Source organism: Brachionichthys hirsutus, unplaced genomic scaffold (assembly GCF_040956055.1).
Source record: "Brachionichthys hirsutus isolate HB-005 unplaced genomic scaffold, CSIRO-AGI_Bhir_v1 contig_1035, whole genome shotgun sequence".
In the NCBI taxonomy this organism is placed as follows: domain Eukaryota; kingdom Metazoa; phylum Chordata; class Actinopteri; order Lophiiformes; family Brachionichthyidae; genus Brachionichthys; species Brachionichthys hirsutus.
In genome coordinates this window covers 43,295-64,618 of record NW_027180539.1, presented here as the reverse complement: position 1 = coordinate 64,618, position 21,324 = coordinate 43,295, and the positions used below count along the sequence as shown (strand labels likewise).

Sequence of the window (21,324 nt, the reverse complement as noted above, 5' to 3'; positions counted from 1 at the left end):
CTGATCTCATTATCATCCTCACTTCATAGTGTTTATAACGGATTATCAGTAGATTTCATAAAACCCAGTTCCCTGGAAGTGTGTATTGATCGCAGCGAGAATGAACGGCAGCGACCGTCAGACTGTAAGACGTTGAATGATGACATATCGGATGCACCTTGAACAATGCCGGATCCCCGGGAACACGCCCACCCGCCGTGGAACTATGCAAATAACATGCAGCCAGGCAGCGATGACCTGCTGGGTACACCCTGGATGAGACGCCAGACACAGGGCTTTCTTGCTGTGATGCAACGGCGCTACCCCTTGCACCACCATGCTGAAATAACATTCGATGATCAACACATTCATTCAGAGCATGGGTCTCAAACTACAATTACCTGGGGGGCAGGAGGAGGCGGAGTCTGGGTGAGGTTGGGTGGCTTCACAAAAACAATATTTGTTAGTTAAATCTATTCTTCTCAGACATCATGACTAACAGTTCTTTAACATCAGTGGGATCAAATCAACTCATTTCAAGTGATGGAAACAGAAACAATTTCCTTTTTTTTAAAACAACATACTGAATGTGCTTCTTAAACGACAAGTGGTCGTCAAGTATTTAAAAGAAAATACAAACCCAATTTGTTGACCGTTGCTCCATCACGCCGTTGGGCCTCCCATCACGCCGCTGGGCCTCCCATCACGCCGCTGGGCCTCCCATCACGCCGCTGGGCCTCCCATCACGCCGTTGGGCCTCCCATCACGCCGCTGGGCCTCCCATCACGCCGCTGGGCCTCCCATCACGCCGTTGGGCCTCCCATCATGGCGTTGACAGGGGGATGCCAGCGGGGGAGGAGGCTTCCGGCCTGTTCGGTGCTGCTTCCCATGTCACAGACCTGCCACGCTGTTCCACTCCCATCGCCGTTGCACCGCTTGCTCGTAGGCGATGTGAACGCGCTGAGCGGCGCTCGGTGAGAGAACGTGCCAAAATGGACGTTTTACTGGTTTAAAATTGCAGCTTCTGAGTGGAGCTTTTCTCCACCTGCTTGTAGCCCATCTTGGACCCCCGGCTCGCTTCCAGCAGGGGCTCCACTGGGGGGTCAGTGATGTGTGAGGAACCCGTTACCGGGTCACAATGAGCATCTTGAGTCATATGTGTTGAAGAGATGGGATAACTTTTAGTGTGTGTGTGTGTGTATGTGCACGCATACACATGGCAGGGACATTTGCCAGACCGAAAACAGGATTTGAAAGAAAAGCCATCCATGAATGAACATGTACTTTGGTGTACACATTCGAGTATTTAAAGGGATTATGGTGCAGCGAATCTTCTTCTTCTCCTACATACACTCTCTCTCTCTCTCTCTCTCCCTCTCTCACTCACACACACACACACACAGCGATGCCATCTGGCAGCTTCAGATGGTTTGGTAAATTCACACTAGGATCTTGCTCTGCGGACCAGAAGGGGCACGTTGTCACGGCGATGACGGAGCTTGACGACAGGGCGGGGATTTAAATATGGCGAGGAGATGTTTGGTGATGACGAATGAAGCTGGCAGTTCGCTGCGAACGTTTCCCAGCCTCTCTTCTCCAGTCGCTATTCCTTCTGGACTTTACCTGTGGTTGGACGGTTCTCCTTTCGGCCTGCGAGGGCCACACTTACAAACCACAGGGGGCGCACTTATCCATCCAGTCGCCTTCATCAATGGAAAACAGCAAGCAAAGTGGGTGCCCCTCGAAACAGAGCCGCATCCGGGCTGCTGAAGCCCTTCCTACAACGAACTGTAACACTTTAGTGCACGAGGGCATGCATGAAGCGCGCAGACTGCGCTGCCCTGCACCCTGCAGAGCTGGATGTAATATCCTGTCGCTGTTATTTATAGCCACCAAGAGGAATTTGATTGCTCTTGTCTCTCTGCCTCTCTCTCTCACACACACACACTCACACACACACGGTTGTGACTGAGGGTTGGCGGTTACCTCTCTCTCCGGGCTCTCTCTGAGAGGCGGGGTACAGTCCATCGCAGGGCAACGCAGAGACATACAATCAGCCCCACACACACTCACACCTACGGGGAATTAGCGTCACCAATCAGCCTAAGCTGATGGTGGGAGGAAGCCGGAGAACCCGGAGAGAACCCACGCAGACACGGGGAGAACATGCAAACTCCTCACAGAATGGCCACAAGTTGGAGACGAACCAGTGACCATCTCGCTGTGAGGCAACAGCGCTTACCACTGCGCCACCGGGCCGCTGTGGCATTTCACAGAATGCAAAATTTTAACATTACTTTATTCAACCGGCGCCACCTCAAATACAAAATTTACTCGTACTCTCATGGATGACCAAACAAACTATCTGACAGAATTTATAAAAAGGTTTCTGCTCACCTCATTATGCGCTGATCAGATACAGCCAGGCCCCACAGAGCGTACGACACCCACTGGAGAATCCTGGTCACGGCACCAAAACCGTTAGAGTCTCCTAAAGTTTCCCCGGTCCTTTAATCCCTTTCGTAGGTGTGTACTCAATGAAGAGAATGTTGATAAGGCTTACACATTTATATAAACAACAATTCAGTAACAAGTTGGTGAGGAAAATCAGCGCTGAGGTTCAGCCATGTTCCTTGTGAGTGTCCCAGTGGAATGTCTTCTTGTCGCCTCCTTTTTAACACATCCGTTTCAGTCCGTCCCCTGAGGGTGGGGCTTCGCCCCAGCCAATCTGAAATCCCTGTCAATCAATCTATCTGTTATTTCTGATGAGACTTGATGTGATCAGTATAGTCAATTTAACTAAATGTTAAAGCTCAGTGTCACAATAAGAATCCAAACATATAAACTTAACCTTGGCTGGAGCTGGTTCTGGTGGCCCGGAGGCCCTGAGGCCAGACGGGCCTGTGTCATGGAGAGGCAATTATAATACTGTGTCACTCTCCTTTATACTATCCTAAAAACAGCACATCTCCAACACAGCACAGCACATCACCACCCGACACACAGGACCGGCGGGTCCCGTAACAATGGGTACTGGCTACAATGGTCTCTAATATGATATGAATGCCACGACAGTGTGAATGTTAGCATGAAAGGGTGAATGCTAACGCAGTGTGTGCTAAAAGCTTTTCCTTTGATCTTTGTCTAATGATTACATTAGATTAAACTCTAAAGAAACATCTTCAATGGGGCCTTAGACATCAAAGACAACTCTTTTATAAATATAACTTGTTCATGAGCCAAAGGCATCCATGTGTTCTTTGTTTTAGCAGTGGATCACACACAATCATCACTTAAGATGAGTATATACAATGCTGGATCTCTTTGCTTTGAGTTAAATCCGATGGATTATCATTTTGTCGACGAGAAGCCCGATGGCATGTCTTTGTGGAAGAACACTTTTGATTCTCAGACTGTAGCTGTAAAGCAGAGTGAGAACAAGGACAGTTTTGACAATGAGGTAGGCTTCATGCTCACATCTTTAATATTGAGAGCATTAGTCAGTTACAGATTTCCTTATATTAATGCTTATCTGTGCCTGCAGCTTTCCATCCTGGTGGAGTTGATGTGTCGAAACTTTGACGCATACCATATTCTCAAGTTTCATGGCTGTTTTCCTGACAGTCAGGAGCTGGCATTTGAGACGTACGACATCAACTTGGTGGAGTACATGCTCAGAAACAAGGACACTCTGACCCTGACTGACGTCAGGGAAATCATTCAACAGGTAGGAACACATTCAATTCAAACAGAGACAAGGAACTCACATTTAAACTGTGGAAAAGTATAACAAATGCCTTGTCTTCTGCAGGTGGTCACAGCATTGGCTGTCTTGAAGTCTGTCGGGGTGATCCATGGCAAAGTATCACCAAAAAATATTTTTGTAGTAGATCAATGGGCAAAACCGATCAGGGTCAAGCTGGGAAATTTCAGTTCGGCCCACCTGCGATTGGATACACGGAATGCTCCAGAGCTGGAAGCAGATGAATTTACGTAAGGATGATAAAATAATTATATCAATTTACTCTGTTGAATTTTTCTTTCCTTTTTTTCTATATTTTCATATTTTATTAGGTGTTGTTTTTATGTCGCCTTGGTGGAGGTTGCCGCTCTGTTGAGGAACAAGTTAATCTTTAAAATGTTTGTTTCTTCTAATTGCAGGGCCCCAGAAAGATCTTCAGGGTTACCGTTTTCTGCGGCTGCTGATATCTGGTCTCTGGGCCATGTCATGGTCTTCTTAGTGGCTACCTGTGCTTACAGCGAGGAAGAGTTTCACCAACTACTGGTAAGACCTCTACTGTAATGAGTTTATCTCCTTTAGACTGAGGAGGAGGCTGCTCCTCGCACGCATTATAGACAAAAAAGCCACAGCGTTATGTTGTTGCTTAGCTTTGGCCATTTAACAGGCAAGTTGAGAAATTAAAAGTTGAAAATTCAAGTAAGCAGCCATTATTGGTGTTTTCTCCAGAGGAGAATCTCCACTCCTCTTAGGCTGCTGGGCCTGCGACCCACACTGGATAAGCGGTTTGAAAATAGATGGATGATTCAAAGAATTTTTATTCCATCCTGATAATATTATCGTCCTCGCGCCACGTTTATGTGCGTGCAATGACGCACACACACAAACGCGGCGCGATGTGTGTGTGTAGAGACACTTGACACCTTGATTGCGCACTGCCTCCCTCTCTCTTGCATGAGTAGAAGAAGGGGCGAGTGGATGATGTTTCTTTTTTGTGGTAATGTTGCAGCAAAAGTTGCCAAAAATGTTTTTGTGTGTGTCGTAAACTGCACACTCCCGTCCCTCACGGGTTACCATGGTAGCATGCATACTTTCATGCGTGCCACTATGAAAGTACTTTTTCTGACGGGTTTAGAGTGTTTCTGGCAGAGCGGCTTGATAAAGAAATGACGGACACCGTCCTGCAGCATCTGTTTGCTACTTAGACCATATAAGTGTTTGGGAACTGCATTAACTTGTGGAGAAAGGGTATATATGTCACCTTTAAATGTTAGTTTGGGGGTGTAAGAGTTCACCAAACCCTCTTCCGGTTCTTTGTTCTCCTTCGTGGGTGCGTAGTCATGAGGAGAATGTGGGTTAAGATTAAGATATTTATATAATTAACCATCAGTACAGTTCGTTTGGATTATCAGGGCTGAGATTCCAACATGGCTCTCATGCCCGCGCTTCGTTGGAATGAAGACACTTCCCGCTTTGTCATCAAGTCATTCTATCCCCTGATTTTGCCCCAGCCAATCTTCAAGGTTCAAGGTTACTTTATTTGTACCCGAAAGTCCAATATAAATATCAATTCCAATATCGCTATTGTAATGTCAAATTTACAGGGCTAGTGCTTCTTCTTCTACGCTTCTAAAGTCTGATTAATATAAGACATTTGCGGTTGCAAAAGATTTTCTGATGATGACTGATTGGTGGATTTGACCATTGCTTCCTAGAATCATCCCGAGGATAACGATGAAGGTGCGGAGTTTCAGGAGTTCATGCAGCTTCTGGCGGCCATGAAGATAAAGGATCCCAAGAAAAGAATCACAGAATATGGCGTCTTGAATCATCCCTTCATCTTGCGTGGGTCCTACCCATGGAAAGATCAGTATCCTCCATCTGTCAACGATGACTTCTCCTTAGATCTCTTAAATTTTGAGATGATGCAGATGCTGGGAAATGGCTGTTTCGGAGAATTAAGGAAATGCTGGAATGCCGAAACCGGCGAGCTTGTGGCGGTGAAACGACAGGTGACTCAAGTCAGTCATGACATGGAGGTAAGTGGACATTTGTTGAGTTTTCTGTTCACTCTATCATTTTGTTTGTTTAGTCAGTGAGCACAGAGAACTAGATTGTATAACTAGGAGTGTAAAAAACGATTCCCCTTTAAGGTAATGCCAGTCGCACATTAATAGTACATGCATTGACAATGCGAACACAATGCTTTTCTGCCTTCCATTGAGCTGAATTATTTTACGTGACATTCATGAACATATTAAATATCAGAAACTAATCTCATCAAACTTGTCATGTTTTTCCAGATTCAAATTTTACAAGAGTTGATGGATGTAAAAGCAGACCAGCATAACATCATCAAATGTCATGGCTGGCTCAATTTCAAGATTAGAAGGGCGCCAGTGTTCGAGTTGCTGGACAAGACATTATTTGACATCATACTTGAAATGAATAAGCCAATGGCTCTGGGTGACGTCAGAGCCATAATTCAACAGGTAAGTTCAATAGATGGAGCACATTGTGAACCGTTTGGCTCTGACCTGTAAGAAACTGAAACACATTTCTCCGTGTTCTACAGATGGCTGATGCTTTGGAGTTTCTGAAGAAATATGGGCTAATCCACACCGACATAAAGCTGGATAATATAATGACTGTAGATCAACAGAGACCCTTACGTGTCAAGCTCATAGACTTTGGCTTGGCCATGCACCGGTCTCAAGCAGAGCTTGGCATGATGATTCAACCACGTTTGTACAGGTAAAGTCTATTAGAATACTGATTATTAGAATATTCATGTAAATTGATACTTTCCAGATTTATCATTAAGTAGTACTAGACTTCCTGTCGATACATTTCTGTTATTTAATTTGGGACATGTTCTATTAAAAAAATAATAATATTTATAATACGTAAATATCGCTTCTTTTTTCTACATTTAGGGCTCCAGAAGTTTTTTTCGGACTGCCAATTTCTGAGGCCGTTGATATGTGGTCTCTGGGCTGTGTGATGATCTTCTTGATCAGGTTCATTTGTGGATTTATTGGCGACTCAGATGAAGATGTGGTAAGTTATCTGTAGTAATCAGTCTACTTGTCGATTGTTCAGTTGGTCCGGCTTTCTGAAGTGACCCCATCCAGCACCGACAGATGCCTCACTTTATTATAGCTGCTGGAAACAAGAGATTTATCTAGCTGCTAAGAGCACACCACATTTCATAGTCTTGAAATATTTACTGCATTTATTGACTTGTAAATGTACTGACTTCACTTCTGAATGATGGACTTAATGGGTACCGATCTGAAAGGATGTATTAGCAGGACAGGTCAGTGGACGGAATTGGTGACGCAGTAAAAAATAACTGTTCTGTGTTTTATCTTCAGGTTTTCGAAATTGTTAGGTTCTGTGGAATGCCACCTGACCATCTTCTTAACATGGGGATTTATTCCACAACGTTTTTCATGAAGACTGAGTCCAACAAGTGGAGACACAATGTACACCTTTAAACTTCTCAACAATGAATATAATGTTTAAAGCTGCAAAGGATTTTCTGACAGTCATGCAAACACAAATACATTCCTTCAGAAAGCATTTCCCACTAAATTATTATTTTTTCCTTCTTCTTCTACTTCATACGCTTGAGCAGGAAGTCCATCCTCTTCCTACGGCTAATCACCAGCTTTTCCTGAATGATCTGAAAATAGTAAGTATTAAAAATTATTTTTTTTAAATTGACTGATCTTTTCATGGATCATAAGGATAAAGTTCTGATTTTGGTTTTACCATTGTTTCTTTAACTAGATACAGCTGAAAGAAAACAATCAGACAGAAGAAGCTGAAACGGAACAATGCTTTGAGCTTCTAAAGGCTATGTTGGAGATGGATGTTATAAGAAGGATAACACCACAGGAAGTCCTGAAGCATCCCTTTATTACACCTGCTTCCTGCAGTAAAACTGCCAACAGCCCCGCAGATCACTGCAGTCCACCTCCAACAACCTTTCAGCCTGACGCTGAGAACGAAGGAACCAAGAAGAAAAAGAAAAAGAACTTGTTTATTAAGAGGGTCTTACCATCAGGAATATGCAAGTGTTTCCTATCAACAACTAACAACTCACCGCAAGCCGATGTGAAGAGTCAAGAAAGGTAAGGAGATTTCCGAGTATAAGCATTTGTAAGAGAAAGGGGTTCAGTGTGCAGAAATGGAACCAGTCAGTTTATGTCTTAGGTCCCGTTTCCATGATGACGGTTTTACAATGAAACCTTTTCCTTTGTATTTTATAAAGTTCTACACTTACATGACAGTAGCGGGAATGTAGCCAGTACGGTGAGGTAGTGAGTCACAGCAAGAAGGCTTCCGGTTCGGTTCCTTTCTGTGTGGAGTTTGTATGTTCTCCCTGTGTCTGTGTGGGTTCTCTCTGAGTTTTCTCTGGGTTGTCCGGCTTCCTCCCACTGCTTGAAATATCCACCTTAGGTTAATTGGACAGCATGTCCAATTGTCCGTATGAGTGAGCATGAGTGTAAATGTTTGTTTGTCTACGCGTGCACCTGCAATGCACTGGCGACTCATCCAGGGTGTACCCTCTCACTCGCCCGTAACCCAGTTGGGATAGGCTCCAGCAACACCAGCCATTGTACTCAAAGTAGATTTAACCTTAGTTAATTTTAAAGCATCTTCAAAGAAATGACAACTTGAACAGCCCTCTGTCTGTTTAGTTTGCAGAATCACGCTGCAACCATGATGCCAGGAACATGCATCAAATCCACACCAGAGAAGGATGTGTCTGAACCTGCTGCTGGTGCTAAGAAGGACCTGGACAGCAAAAAGCTCCATCCAGAACACTCCAGTCCACCTACGACCTTACAAGGTGTGATCATTGTTCAACCTGCTCCACCTGACAAAAGACTGAGTACAGTAGACAACGAGAGACCAGACAGGTAAGAAAACTTCATCTGTGTATGTCAACCATCATCACCTCTGAGTGAGGTTCATGGGGTGCTTTTTTCAATGTCTTGATAACAGGAATATATTTCTATCTGTGTTTAGTTTGCAGAATTTCCCAGAAAAGATGGCAAAGTCTGCAGTGGACGTCCTTGAAAGCACCACACAGGCGGATTCCATCCATGAAGACTCCTGCAGTAAGACTGGCAACCCTCATCCAGACCAATGCAGTCCACCTCCACCAACCTCAGGAGGTGACGCGATCCTAGTTCAGCCTGATGTTGAGACTGAGGGAGCAGAGAAGAACAAGAAGAAGAACAAGAAGAAGAGGAACGTGTTCTTGCGGTTCATAAAGTGGGTCTTACCATCAAGAGGATGGAAGGTTTGCCAATCATCAGCGACCAACTCACCACAAACCAATGTGAAGAGTCCAGAAAGGTAAAGAGATTTCCTCAGAGTATAAGCATTTGTAAGAGAAAGGGGTTCAGTGTGCAGAAATGGAACCAGTCAGTTCATCTCTTAGGTCCCGTTTCTATGATGATGGTTTTACAATGAAAGCTTTTCTTTTGTGTTTTATAAAGTTCTCCATTTACATGACAGTGACGTAAATGTAGCCAGTACGGTGAGGTAGTGAGTCACAGCAAGAAGGCTTCCGGTTTGGTTCCTTTCTGTGTGGAGTTTGTATGCTCTCCCCGTGTCTGTGTGGGTTTTCTCTGGGTTGTCCGGCTTCCTCCCACCGCTTGAAATATCCACCTTAGGTTAATTGGACAGCATGTCCAATTGTCCGTATGAGTGAGCATGAGTGTAAATGTTTGTTTGTCTACGCGTGCACCTGCAATGCACTGGCGACTCATCCAGGGTGTACCCTCTCACTCGCCCGTAACCCAGTTGGGATAGGCTCCAGCAACACCAGCCATTGTACTCAAAGTAGATTTAACCTTAGTTAATTTTAAAGCCTCTTCAAAGAAATGACAACTTGAACAGCCCTCTGTCTGTTTAGTTTGCAGAATCACGCTGCAACCATGATGCCAGGAACATGCATCAAATCCACACCAGAGAAGGATGTGTCTGAACCTGCTGCTGGTGCTAAGAAGGACCTGGACAGCAAAAAGCTCCATCCAGAACACTCCAGTCCACCTACGACCTTACAAGGTGTGATCATTGTTCAACCTGCTCCACCTGACAAAAGACTGAGTACAGTAGACAACGAGAGACCAGACAGGTAAGAAAACTTCATCTGTGTATGTCAACCATCATCACCTCTGAGTGAGGTTCATGGGGTGCTTTTTTCAATGTCTTGATAACAGGAATATATTTCTATCTGTGTTTAGTTTGCAGAATTTCCCAGAAAAGATGGCAAAGTCTGCAGTGGACGTCCTTGAAAGCACCACACAGGCGGATTCCATCCATGAAGACTCCTGCAGTAAGACTGGCAACCCTCATCCAGACCAATGCAGTCCACCTCCACCAACCTCAGGAGGTGACGCGATCCTAGTTCAGCCTGATGTTGAGACTGAGGGAGCAGAGAAGAACAACAAGAAGAAGAACAAGAAGAAGAGGAACGTGTTCTTGCGGTTCATAAAGTGGGTCTTACCATCAAGAGGATGGAAGGTTTGCCAATCATCACCGACGAACTCACCGCAAACGTGAATGTAGCCATAAACCTCTGAGAGAAAAGAAAAAAAATGCGGGGAAAAAAATCACTTAAAATGGTTTAATTAAGCAAAAAATAGAACATGCATAAATAAACAAAAGCAGACAAGTCCCTGAGCTGCTACCTTATCGTGGTGGAGGGGTTTGTGTGTCCCAATGAGCCTAGGAGCTCAGTTGTGCAGTGTGAGCTGGGTGGCAGCCAAAGGCTGCCACCCGAGGGTCAGACCTTGGCGGTCTGACCCTCGGCTCCACAAACTAGCTCTAGGGACGTGGAACATCACCTCTCTGGCGGGGAAGGAGCCTAAGCTGGTGTGCGAGGTTGAGAAGTTCCGACTGGATATAGTTGGCCTCACCTCGACACACAGCAAGGACTCTGGAACCACTCTTCTTGAGAGGGGTTGGACTTTCTTCCACTCTGGAGTTGCCACTGGTGAGAGGCGCCGGGCAGGGGTGGCAATACTTATTGCCCCCTGGCTCAGTGCCTGTATGTTGGAGTTTACCCCAATAAACGAGAGGGTAGCCTCCCTCCGCCTTCAGGTGGGGTGACGGATCCTGACTGTTGTTTGTGCCTATGGTCCAAACAGCAGTTAAGAGTATCCACCCTTTTTGGAGTCCTTGGGGGGGGTACTGGAGAGTGCTCCTTCTGGGGATTCCCTCGTTCTGTTGGGGGACTTCAACGCCCATGTTGGCAATGACAGTGAAACCTGGAGGGGTGTGATTTGGAGGAATGGCCCCTCTGATCGGAACCCGAGCGGTGTTTTGTTATTGGACGTCTGTGCTAGTCACAGATTGTCCATAACGAACACCATGTTCAAGCATAAGGGTGTCCATATGTGCATTTGGCACCAGGACACCCTAGGCCGCAGTTCGATGATCGACTTTGTAGTCGTCTCACCGGACTTGCGGCCGCATGTCTTGGACACTCGGGTGAAGAGAGGGGCGGCGCTGTCAACCGATCATCACCTGGTGTTGAGTCAACTCCGATGGTGGGGGAGGATGCCGGACAGACCTGGCAGGCCCAAACGTATTGTGAGGGTCTGTTGGGAACGTCTGGCAGAATCGCCTGTCAGAAGGAGTTTTAACTCCCACCTCCGGGAGAGCTTCGACCATGTGCCGGGGGAGGCAGGGGACATTGAGTCCGAGTGGACTATGTTTCGTGCCTCCATTGTCGAAGCGGCCAATCGGTGCTGTGGCCGTAAGGTGGTCGGTGCCTGTCGTGGCGGCAATTCCCGAACCTCTTGGTGGACACCGGTGGTGAGGGATGCCGTCAAGCTGAAGAAGGAATCCTATCAGGCCTTTTTGGCCTGTGGGACTTTGGAGACAGCAGACAGGTACCAACAGACCAAACGGACCGCAGCTACCGTGGTTGCTGAGGCAAAAACCCGGACATGGGAGGAGTTCGGTGAGGCCATGGAAAACGACTTCCGGATGGCTTCGAAGAGGTTCTGGACCACCATCCGGCATCTCAGGAGGGGGAAGCAGTGCACGGTCAACACTGTGTATGGTGGGGGTGGTGCGCTGCTGACCTCGACTCGAGACGCTGTAGATCGGTGGAGGGACTACTTCGAAGAGCTCCTCAATCCCACCGACATGCCTTCCAGTGAGGAAGCAGAACCTGGGGACTCGGGGGTGAGCTCCTCTATCTCTGGGGCCGAGGTTGCTGAGGTAGTTAAAAAGCTCCTCGGTGGCAAGGCCCCATGGGTGGATGAGATCCGCCCAGAGTTCCTTAAGGCTCTGGATGTTGTCGGGCTGTCATGGTTGACACGACTCTGCAACATCGCATGGACATCGGGGGCAGTGCCTTTGGATTGGCAGACCGGGGTGGTGGTCCCTCTTTATAAGAAGGGGGACCGGAGGGTGTGTTCCAACTATAGAGGGATCACACTCCTCAGCCTCCCCGGGAAGGTCTATTCAGGGGTACTGGAGAGGAGGGTCCGCCGGATAGTCGAACCTCGGATTCAGGAGGAGCAATGTGGTTTTCGTCCTGGCCGTGGAACTGTGGACCAGCTCTACACCCTCGGCAGGGTCCTTGAGGGTGCATGGGAGTTTGCCCAACCAGTCCACATGTGTTTTGTGGATTTGGAGAAGGCATTTGACCGTGTCCCTCGGGGATTCCTGTGGGGGGGGGGGTGCTCCGGGAGTATGGGGTGTCTGATTAATATTATAAGTAAGTTAAAACTGTATCCACCTGAAATGAGCTCCTTCCTCTATCTGATTATTCATGTTGTAAATATGTTAGTAATCCCTCCCTCTTCCCCATAGTCTTGTGCTCTCTCCCCCTCTGTTTGTCCCTCTTTCTGTCTCTGTCTGCAGGTCCTTCTGTCCGTGGTGCTGCAGAACCTGGACCTGTGGCCCTCAACACTGATAACCATATCAGTAGCATTAGCATTTATAGCTTTATACATTTTGTTTTTGTCTGCTCCTGCTCTGTCCTGCAATTGCTCATCCTCCTCCTACCTGTCATTCTCTCTCTCTCTCTCTCAACCCAGCCGGTCAGACAGATGGCCGTCCACCATGAGCCTAGGTTCTGTCCAAGGTTTCTGCCTGTTAAAGGGAAGTTTTTCCTTGCCTCCGTTGCCAAAGTGCTTGCTCTTGTGGGTCAAGTTGGGTTCTGTCTTTCCCTGCAGGTCTTTTCCTGCTAATCCTGTAAAGTGCCTTGAGATGACTTTCTGTTGTGAAATGAATTAAATTGAATAGTTGTTCATTACTGCATTACTGTTTTTTATTTATTTATGTTCTTCATTTCACTTTTTTATTTGATTCAACTGGTCGTGTGTTCTTTTATAATTTGTTCTTGTGCAGACATTTCTCATAGTTGTTTGTCGGTTTAGGGAAGTGAATAAACCGGACACCTTGTTCCAGTCGTTCGGGGTACCGGTCGTCATGGTTACACAAGCAGAGACTGCAATGTTTCACCATTTTGGATTTTTTTTTTACCCTTTGTATAGTATGCAAACCGAAGCACGCTCGGCTTGTTTTTCTTGTTTTTCTACATAAACAGATACACGTGGAGCCAAGAGACGACGTGTAGGGTCATGATTGGTCCACTAAATCATGTGGGCGTATTAGACGGAAAGGTTTTTACCACCACCACGTCAAGCCCTGCTTGTGCTGTCTCTACTTGATCCCCTTTTTCAAACGTTCAATATATTCCTTTTCACCGTGACCTCGGTGATCTTCCTCTCTTTTTTCTTCCTTCTTTTCTGTGCACCAGATTTGTGGCAACTATGCAAATTCCCGCTGTGCACGTAGCCAGAGTTGCCAGAGAGGGATCAAACCATTTTCTTCTAAGACAGGGGTCGATGTGCAAAAAGGGAAAACATTTATATTTACAAAAAATAATGAGTTTTAATTGGCACGTATATTTTGAATAAAAAATTAAGTTAAATGTAATATTCAACAATTCCATTAAAAATAACGAGGGGAATATTAGGTAAAGTAAATTAAGGGTCCCTCATGGACCCCTATGATTCTGAGGCCTGGACAACATACCCGGTTGTCTTTCTAGTTTCAATTGTAAATGATAGTTTAGAGCAGGGGTGTCAAACTCAAATACACAAGGGGCCATAATTTAAAATTAATCAAAGCCACGGGCCAACGTTGAATAAATTAACCTTTAAATGGACTCAAACAAGTTTTGCTTTAACATTGAATTGAGTATGGAACAAGCAACGCTTTTGTCATTTAATCATGAAGACATGCAAAATCGAATTCCAAATTAAAAAATGGCAGTTTAAATTGAAATTGTATGTTGTTGGTTTTTTTGCAGCCTTCTGAGGTAAATATGAAAATTAACTTTTTCCAGCTTTGAGAAAATGTAGCGCCTGAAACAGCCTCAAACTAGAAAGACAGTCAGAGATTGCAGACCCCGCCTCCAATAGACTATTGGATCTTGTGAGACAGTAAACAGGGCTTCCGGATCAGAGGGGCCAAACCTGCTCTAGCTTTCTGCTCCGGAACGTACTACAAGACTCCTTCTGGACTCTTTTTCCCATCATGCCATTCGTGTCCCTCCCTCTTAAAGTGGCAGTTTACAGCAGAGGCACGATTCCAGATGTAAAAATAATTCTAGAATCTGGATCCAGATCCGGATCAACGCCATTCTCGGGGAGGACCGAGCCACGGACAGAACCTTGCTTGTGTAAACATTTCAAGTCGATTGGGTTACTAGTTTTTGAGTTATGCGCTCGGACAGACAGACAAACGGACCCAATTGCAATACCCTCGCCTCCCCTTCGGCGAGGGTAACTAGAAGGTTGCAACACTGAAATGGGCCCCGTGCCATTTTATAAGACTTTGAAGACAGGAACCTGGGAAGTAACTAGGCCTCCTGAATGCATGTCTCTATCTCCGCTGGAGTTTGGGATGCGGCTGTCTGACTCAGAGAGTGCTAAATTCTTACCTGTCCGTAATGCTTTACTCAATATCAGGTAAACACGCCTTGGCATCTGGCGAGAGCTCCCTGAATGAGATAAGAGGAGGGCCAGAGGAAACGAGAAACTATAAAGGTCTGCAGATCCGGACACAAGCGGAGATACATTTACATAATGGAGAAATTTCAGGTCAAAAAGAAAAAAAACCCAAATGAGTGGATTAATAGAGAAATGATTGGTTGGAAGAGGAGCTGAGGAATGTTAATCCACGTTCATGATGGGATACAGAGCAACTGCTGCATTAATACTGCTATCAGAGAGAAGTGGCTGCGTCGGTTGTCATGGGAGATGCACGATGCTGTAGGGTGGAAAGGAGTAGGGCAACTAACTGGAGGCGGAAATTTGTGACACACGCAGGCATACACACACTAGAGCGCACATGCAAGCATGCATGCAGTAGTTCCTTCCTCCAGTGATCGCTGCAGCCATGAGAAATGGGAAAATGACATCCTGCAAAATAAAATACAAACACTGGAAGTCTTGTCCTCTAAGGGAGCAATCTGCGTCTCTGCAAAAACACAGATGTCATGTTTTACAGCCGCAGAGATAATATTCTGTTCTCACTGCTCTCCGTACTTTCCTGGATTTTCAATGTGAGGACAAAATGCACACGACTGTCCAACCAACATTTGGTCACACATTTCAGCTGAGTGCCATTAAAGTTTAAATTAAAATCACAAATGGACCCCAGCGCTGTTTACAGCTGTGGCCACGTGATTTGTACCTTAAAGAGACGTAAATTAGGCTGTTGCTGAGAAACAGCATGGTTTCCATTTTGTTGAATGTGAAAGCAAGGACTTTATCTTCCGGCATCCGCTCAGTGAGGCGGAGTGCATGGAAAGACACCGTTTTCAGACCAAGCACCAAAATGGTGCTAAAACGAGGTGTGGTCAGGTGCTGGTGACACTAAAACAAGGTGTGGTCAGGTGCTGGTGACACTAAAACGAGTTGTGGTCAGGTGCTGGTGACACTAAAACGAGGTGTGGTCAGGTGCTGGTGACACTAAAACGAGTTGTGGTCAGGTGCTGGTGACACTAAAACGAGGTGTGGTCAGGTGCTGGTGACACTAAAACGAGGTGTGGTCAGCTGCTGTGTCACTAAAACGAGGTGTGGTCAGGTGCTGCAGACACTAAAACGAGGTGTGGTCAGGTGCTGCAGACACTAAAACAAGGTGTGGTCAGGTGCTGTGTCACTAAAACGAGGTGTGGTCAGGTGCTGTGACACTAAAACGAGGTGTGGTCAGGTGCTGGTGACACTAAAACGAGTTGTGGTCAGGTGCTGGTGACACTAAAACGAGGTGTGGTCAGCTGCTGTGTCACTAAAACGAGGTGTGGTCAGGTGCTGCAGACACTAAAATGAGGTGTGGTCAGGTGCTGCAGACACTAAAACAAGGTGTGGTCAGGTGTTGTGTCACTAAAACGAGGTGTGGTCAGGTGCTGTGACACTAAAACGAGGTGTGGTCAGGTGCTGATGACACTAAAACGAGGTGTGGTCAGGTGCTGTGTCACTAAAACGAGGTGTGGTCAGGTGCTGGTGACACTAAAACGAGGTGTGGTCAGGTGCTGGTGACACTAAAACAAGGTGTGGTCAGGTGCTGTGTCACTAAAACGAGGTGCGGTCAGGTGCTGGTGACACAAAACGAGGTATGGTCAGGTGCTGGTGACACTAAAACGAGGTGTGGTCAGGTGCTGTGACACTAAAACGAGGTGTGGCCAGGTGCTGTGTCACTAAAACGAGGTGTGGTCAGGTGCTGTGTCACTAAAACAAGGTGCGGTCAGGTGCTGTGTCACTAAAACAAGGTGTGGTCAGGTGCTGTGTCACTAAAACGACTGTAATACATTATATTGTTTGACTGTACTTGTACTTGTATGGTCTGGTAGACTGCTTAAACTGAATTGCCCCTTGGGATAAATAAAGTTGTCTGAATCTGAAGTAATACATGCTCCTGTTTGACTGTACTTGTACTTGTACTTGTTTTTCTCATCACCTACTCTGTTTTCTACTTCATGTAGTTCACGTCCTGTGTGGCAGACAGTCTTTTGCTTTCTTTGCTGACTGGCACAGATTCCTGCTTGTAATTTCAGTTGCTTTTCTCACAAATCAGGTTGCATTGCCCTGACATGAAAAAGAGATGCATGCAATAAAAGCAAACGAAGAACGGCATGTGGAATCAGTAATCTGTAGTGCAGTCCAATCCTATCCAATCCAATCTAGTCCGCTCCAGTGCATTGCAGTGCAGTCCAATCCAATCCAATCCAGTCAAGTCCAGTGCAGTCCATTCTAGTACAATTCAATCCGCTCCAGTCTAGTCTATTCTAGTCCAGTCCAGTGAATTCCAATTCAATCCAGTCCGCTCCAGTGCATTGCAGTGCAGTCCAATCCAATCCAATCCAGTCAAGTCCAGTGCAGTCCATTCTAGTACAATTCAATCCGCTCCAGTCTAGTCTATTCTAGTCCAGTCCAGTGAATTCCAATTCAATCCAGTCCGCTCCAGTGCATTGCAGTGCAGTCCAATCCAATCCAATCCAGTCAAGTCCAGTGCAGTCCATTCTAGTACAATTCAATCCGCTCCAGTCTAGTCTATTCTAGTCCAGTCCAGTGAATTCCAATTCAATCCAGTCCAGTCTAGTGTAGTCCAGTCCACTCCAGTGCAGTGCAGTCCAGTCCAATCCAATCCATTCAAGTCCAGTCCAGTGCAGTACAATTAAATCCAGTCCAGTAAAGTCCAGTCTTGTCTATTCCAGTCCAGTCCAGTCCAGTGTGGTACAATTCAATCCAGTCCAGTCTAGTGTAGTCCAGTCCAGACTGATCCAGTCCATTCAAGTCCAGCCCAGTCCCTTCCATTCCATTCCAATCACAAACCAAAACCAAAAGGTGGTGTTCCAGGATGGCGTGAGAGATTGATGCAGGTTATTTAAATGAGCACTGGAAAACAGGGCCCAGCTGATGAGTACAGCGTTGCTGTATTAAAAACCTCTTAGATTAAATGGTGTTTGTCTGCTGAAATGTGTAATTATTAACCAAATCCAACAAAGTAAACACTGACATTTATTGTGCTTTATACGGTGACTAATCTTTGCAGTCTTTGTCAAGGATATATTTTTTATTTTGTCCATCGCCTAATGTCTGCGATTCTGTGAATCCTCCATGATCTGTTATGCATCCAAGCTTTCTGCTCAGTGAGCCTGTTCTGCCTCGATGCATCACTGCACTCTCCGGAATGAAAGCAGGGTCATCTGAGGAAGACATTTTCTTTATTCATGTCCCAAAACTTCAAATGGCCGTTTCCATCAAAAACCAAAAAAGAGAAAGAAAAAACTACATGTATGCTATATATGGTTAATATAGCTGTATATTGCCACGTCATTCAGAGGACCCAGTGAGTGGGTGATGTTGGAGGTGGTCTGTTACCCAATCAGAAGGATGGTACTGATATATTCTGATATATTCTGGACTGTTTTTCCACTAAATGACCAAGACAGGAGCTGCATACTCATATTTCAGTTATGAAATACTTTATTGGCTCAATACAGAATGTAAAAAGAAAATGTTTTTCTAAAATAATTATGACTGCAGTACTCTGACAAGGATGGCGGGCGTGGTCTATCACTGTAGGACATTGGCCAACCTGTGCTAGGCTCTGTATCCTATAGACTTACAACCCAGATGAGACCCACATCTACCTCTACTCTTTTTCCATTTTAATATATCCTCAAAATTAAACATGAAATGCATTGCTACCTCCGGCAAGGCGGGGGTTATTTAATCACTGCCGTTTTTCCGTCTTTAGGAAGATAACTCAAAAAGTTCTGGACGGATCTGGTTGAAATTTTCAGGAAATGTTGGGAATGTTACCAGAAACAGGCGACTACATTTTGGTGATGATCAAGGAGACACCCTGGATTATTGATCAGTTTGAAATTTTAAGTAACATTGCAGCCAATGGAGCTTCAAAATGTGTTCCACAATATCTCAGTTGATTACTGACCGATATTTATGGAATTTGACACAGTCATGTAGGGTGGGGTTCTCTATCTCACCACCAAATTTCACACATGTATATATCAAGTTTACTGTGGAGGTGATTCATGATCTGTTATCCATCTATCTATTAATTTTGCACTCCCATGTTCCAATGCTCCAATTTTGACATTGCCCATGTGAGCAAGCACAGTGGGAGAGAATCCATGTGAATTCCGACGTGAACATTCACACCGGAATAACTTCAGCAGGTGTCAGACACATGTGATCAGTATCAGATGAGAAAATGGCCCAAATTTCAAATGAAAAGTTTACGTTTCGCGTCCCATTCAAGTTGTGTCGGAAAAAATAATTTCAGCATCACGTAGGACAGAAAAATAAAGAGAAAATTGTGTCTTTCTAAGACATGTAAGTGAAATGTTTGTAAAACAAACATTTTTTGTGTTGAAATTTGCTCACATGCCACCAAAGTCTTCCTGAGCCTCGACCAATGCAGGAATCAAACCAATTTACCCTGGCTACAAGCAATCATTGGTGTGCATTTTAGATCATTAGCAATGTGTTCATTGCTGTTGGGGAATCAGACGTCCACTGTGAACAGGCAGCAGAACAGACTGTGCAGGGTTTTAGATTTAATAATGAAACCTCCGCAGAGGAGCTGGACTTCAATCTAATACAAAATAAACCTACATCAAATGAGGCTGTGTGAAATCAATACTTCTTAATACTGGCAATGATATAGTCCATTAGTCAGGGTCAGGGTCAGCTTGAGGGTCAGGTCTTCAACAACCTATTGATTTTCTTTTATTAGTTGTGTCACGGCTGTGCCGCTCTCCACACCCATTCCCCGCCTCCACATTCCCGCTCTGCAATCAGCTGATTCCTGTCACCTGCTCCCGTCACCAGCTGCAGCGCATCACCACTCAGCCCCGGCCATTACATAAGCCCCGCCCAGACAACACACCGATGCAAGATTGTAGTGTCATGTATGTCCTCATTTCAGCAACCTTCCAACGCCTGCCTCCCCGTGTACCGACCTTGCCTGTCCCCGGAACCCTGTCTGCTCGCCTTCTGTCCCAGACCTCTCTGCCCGATGTGCCTGATCACCCGGTGCCTGACCCTCGCCTGCCTCTTGGACCTGTCTCTGTGCCGGCCCCTAACCTGCTCTGTCTGCTACTCTGGACTGACCTCCTGGTAACGAACAATAAAGCCGTTTCTGGACTCCTGCTCAAACCGCCGCGCATTTGGGTTCTAACCTGCCTTAGGCCTGACAAGTTTTGTGGCTTCTGAATTGAATTTCCTCTTAGCTGGATTGATAAATGTGTGATGTGTGTTCGCTGAGTATAAATAGTTTGGGACTGTCTTAAATCATAAGCTCAGGTGTGACAAATGCAAATAACCAGTCCGTGGAGAACAGTGCTGTGGATGAGCATCAACAGGGTCCATGGAGAGGGGGGGGGGGGGGAAGCAACACACTCTTTTCATAAAAGCGTCTGTGAGATTCACTCTAAAAACGTCCCCTCTCATTGTTGTGATTTGTTATGTCACCGTGTCAGCCCGGATGTTGCACAAGAACTGAAACTGTCGCTGGTAGAGCGGTCTAGAGTGAATCGGCTTGATTGCCCTTGCCACCGGTTTCATGCCATCATCTGAATGTTGGAGATGTTTGGTGCAGACAGCCTGCTGGCAAAGGGTGCGGTGCATTTTCAGAGCGTCTCCTGCTTCCTTGCTGACAATCCACTCCGGTCGACTACCATAGCGGACGCACCAATGGTAATGATCCTAGCTCCTCTTAAAAGCATCTGTAGCTGTGTAGGGTCGCGTCCCTATCCCCCAGAATATCTGACCACATGCCCTTCGCTTGCTGTGCCACAATGTAGAGTAGCAGGCAAACAATCATGAACTTGTTTATTTATCACAAGATCAGTCAAGAAAAAATGGATTTCCAACACAGAAAAGTGAAACTTCCTAGAGTATTTTTGATGAGCTGAATAGCTGATTGGGCCTCCTGTCCACTCCTTAACCATTTACTGCAGGGATTGTGGATTCCGGGGTTGCTCGTCTTTCCCGTGACGGGGTTCAGGTCAGAGGAGTTCCCTGCCAAGTCGAGCCCAGTGACCCCACGATGAACGAAGCAGTTCTGAGCGGTTTGGCACTCAAATCTCCTGGTAGCGGCTGCATTGACTATCGACTTGTGTGTAGCGCTGTTGCTTGTTCTTGCTCCTTGTGCTAGTTTATACCAAAACTTAGTGACAGGCCAAGGTAACAATTATGCATGCTACTTCTAAAATAAAAAAATAATCTAAATGAAAAAAAGTGTGTAACAACTGTCCAGGTCGTGTTGAAGACTGTCCTGGTCGTGTTGAAGACTGTCCTGGTCGTGTTGAAGACTCTCCTGGTCATTGTTGAAGACTCTCCTGGTCATTGTTGAAGACTGTCCAGGTCATTGTTGAAGACTGTCCAGGTCATTGTTGAAGACTGTCCAGGTCGTGCTGAAGACTGTCCAGGTCGTGCTGAAGACTGTCCAGGTCGTGTTGAAGACTGTCCAGGTCGTGTTGAAGACTCTCCAGGTCAATGTTGAAGACTCTCCAGGTCAATGTTGAA

The 21,324-nt window shown here is 45.8% G+C and overlaps 1 protein-coding gene across 1 annotated transcript; it reads left to right on the top strand.

Annotated features, from left to right (window-relative positions):
* The first annotated feature begins 3,322 nt into the window (after positions 1-3,322).
* Positions 3,323-12,815, top strand: LOC137915871 (homeodomain-interacting protein kinase 2-like). The gene is made up of 16 exons (XM_068758991.1): positions 3,323-3,439; positions 3,524-3,706; positions 3,791-3,972; positions 4,141-4,264; positions 5,434-5,757; positions 6,022-6,210; positions 6,294-6,472; positions 6,655-6,778; positions 7,096-7,206; positions 7,359-7,415; positions 7,514-7,857; positions 8,428-8,649; positions 8,759-9,091; positions 9,654-9,875; positions 9,985-10,236; positions 12,620-12,815. Exons 1-16 carry the CDS (start codon positions 3,323-3,325, stop codon positions 12,669-12,671), a joined length of 3,015 nt encoding a protein of 1,004 aa, XP_068615092.1. The 3' UTR covers positions 12,672-12,815.
* The last annotated feature ends 8,509 nt before the right edge of the window (positions 12,816-21,324 follow it).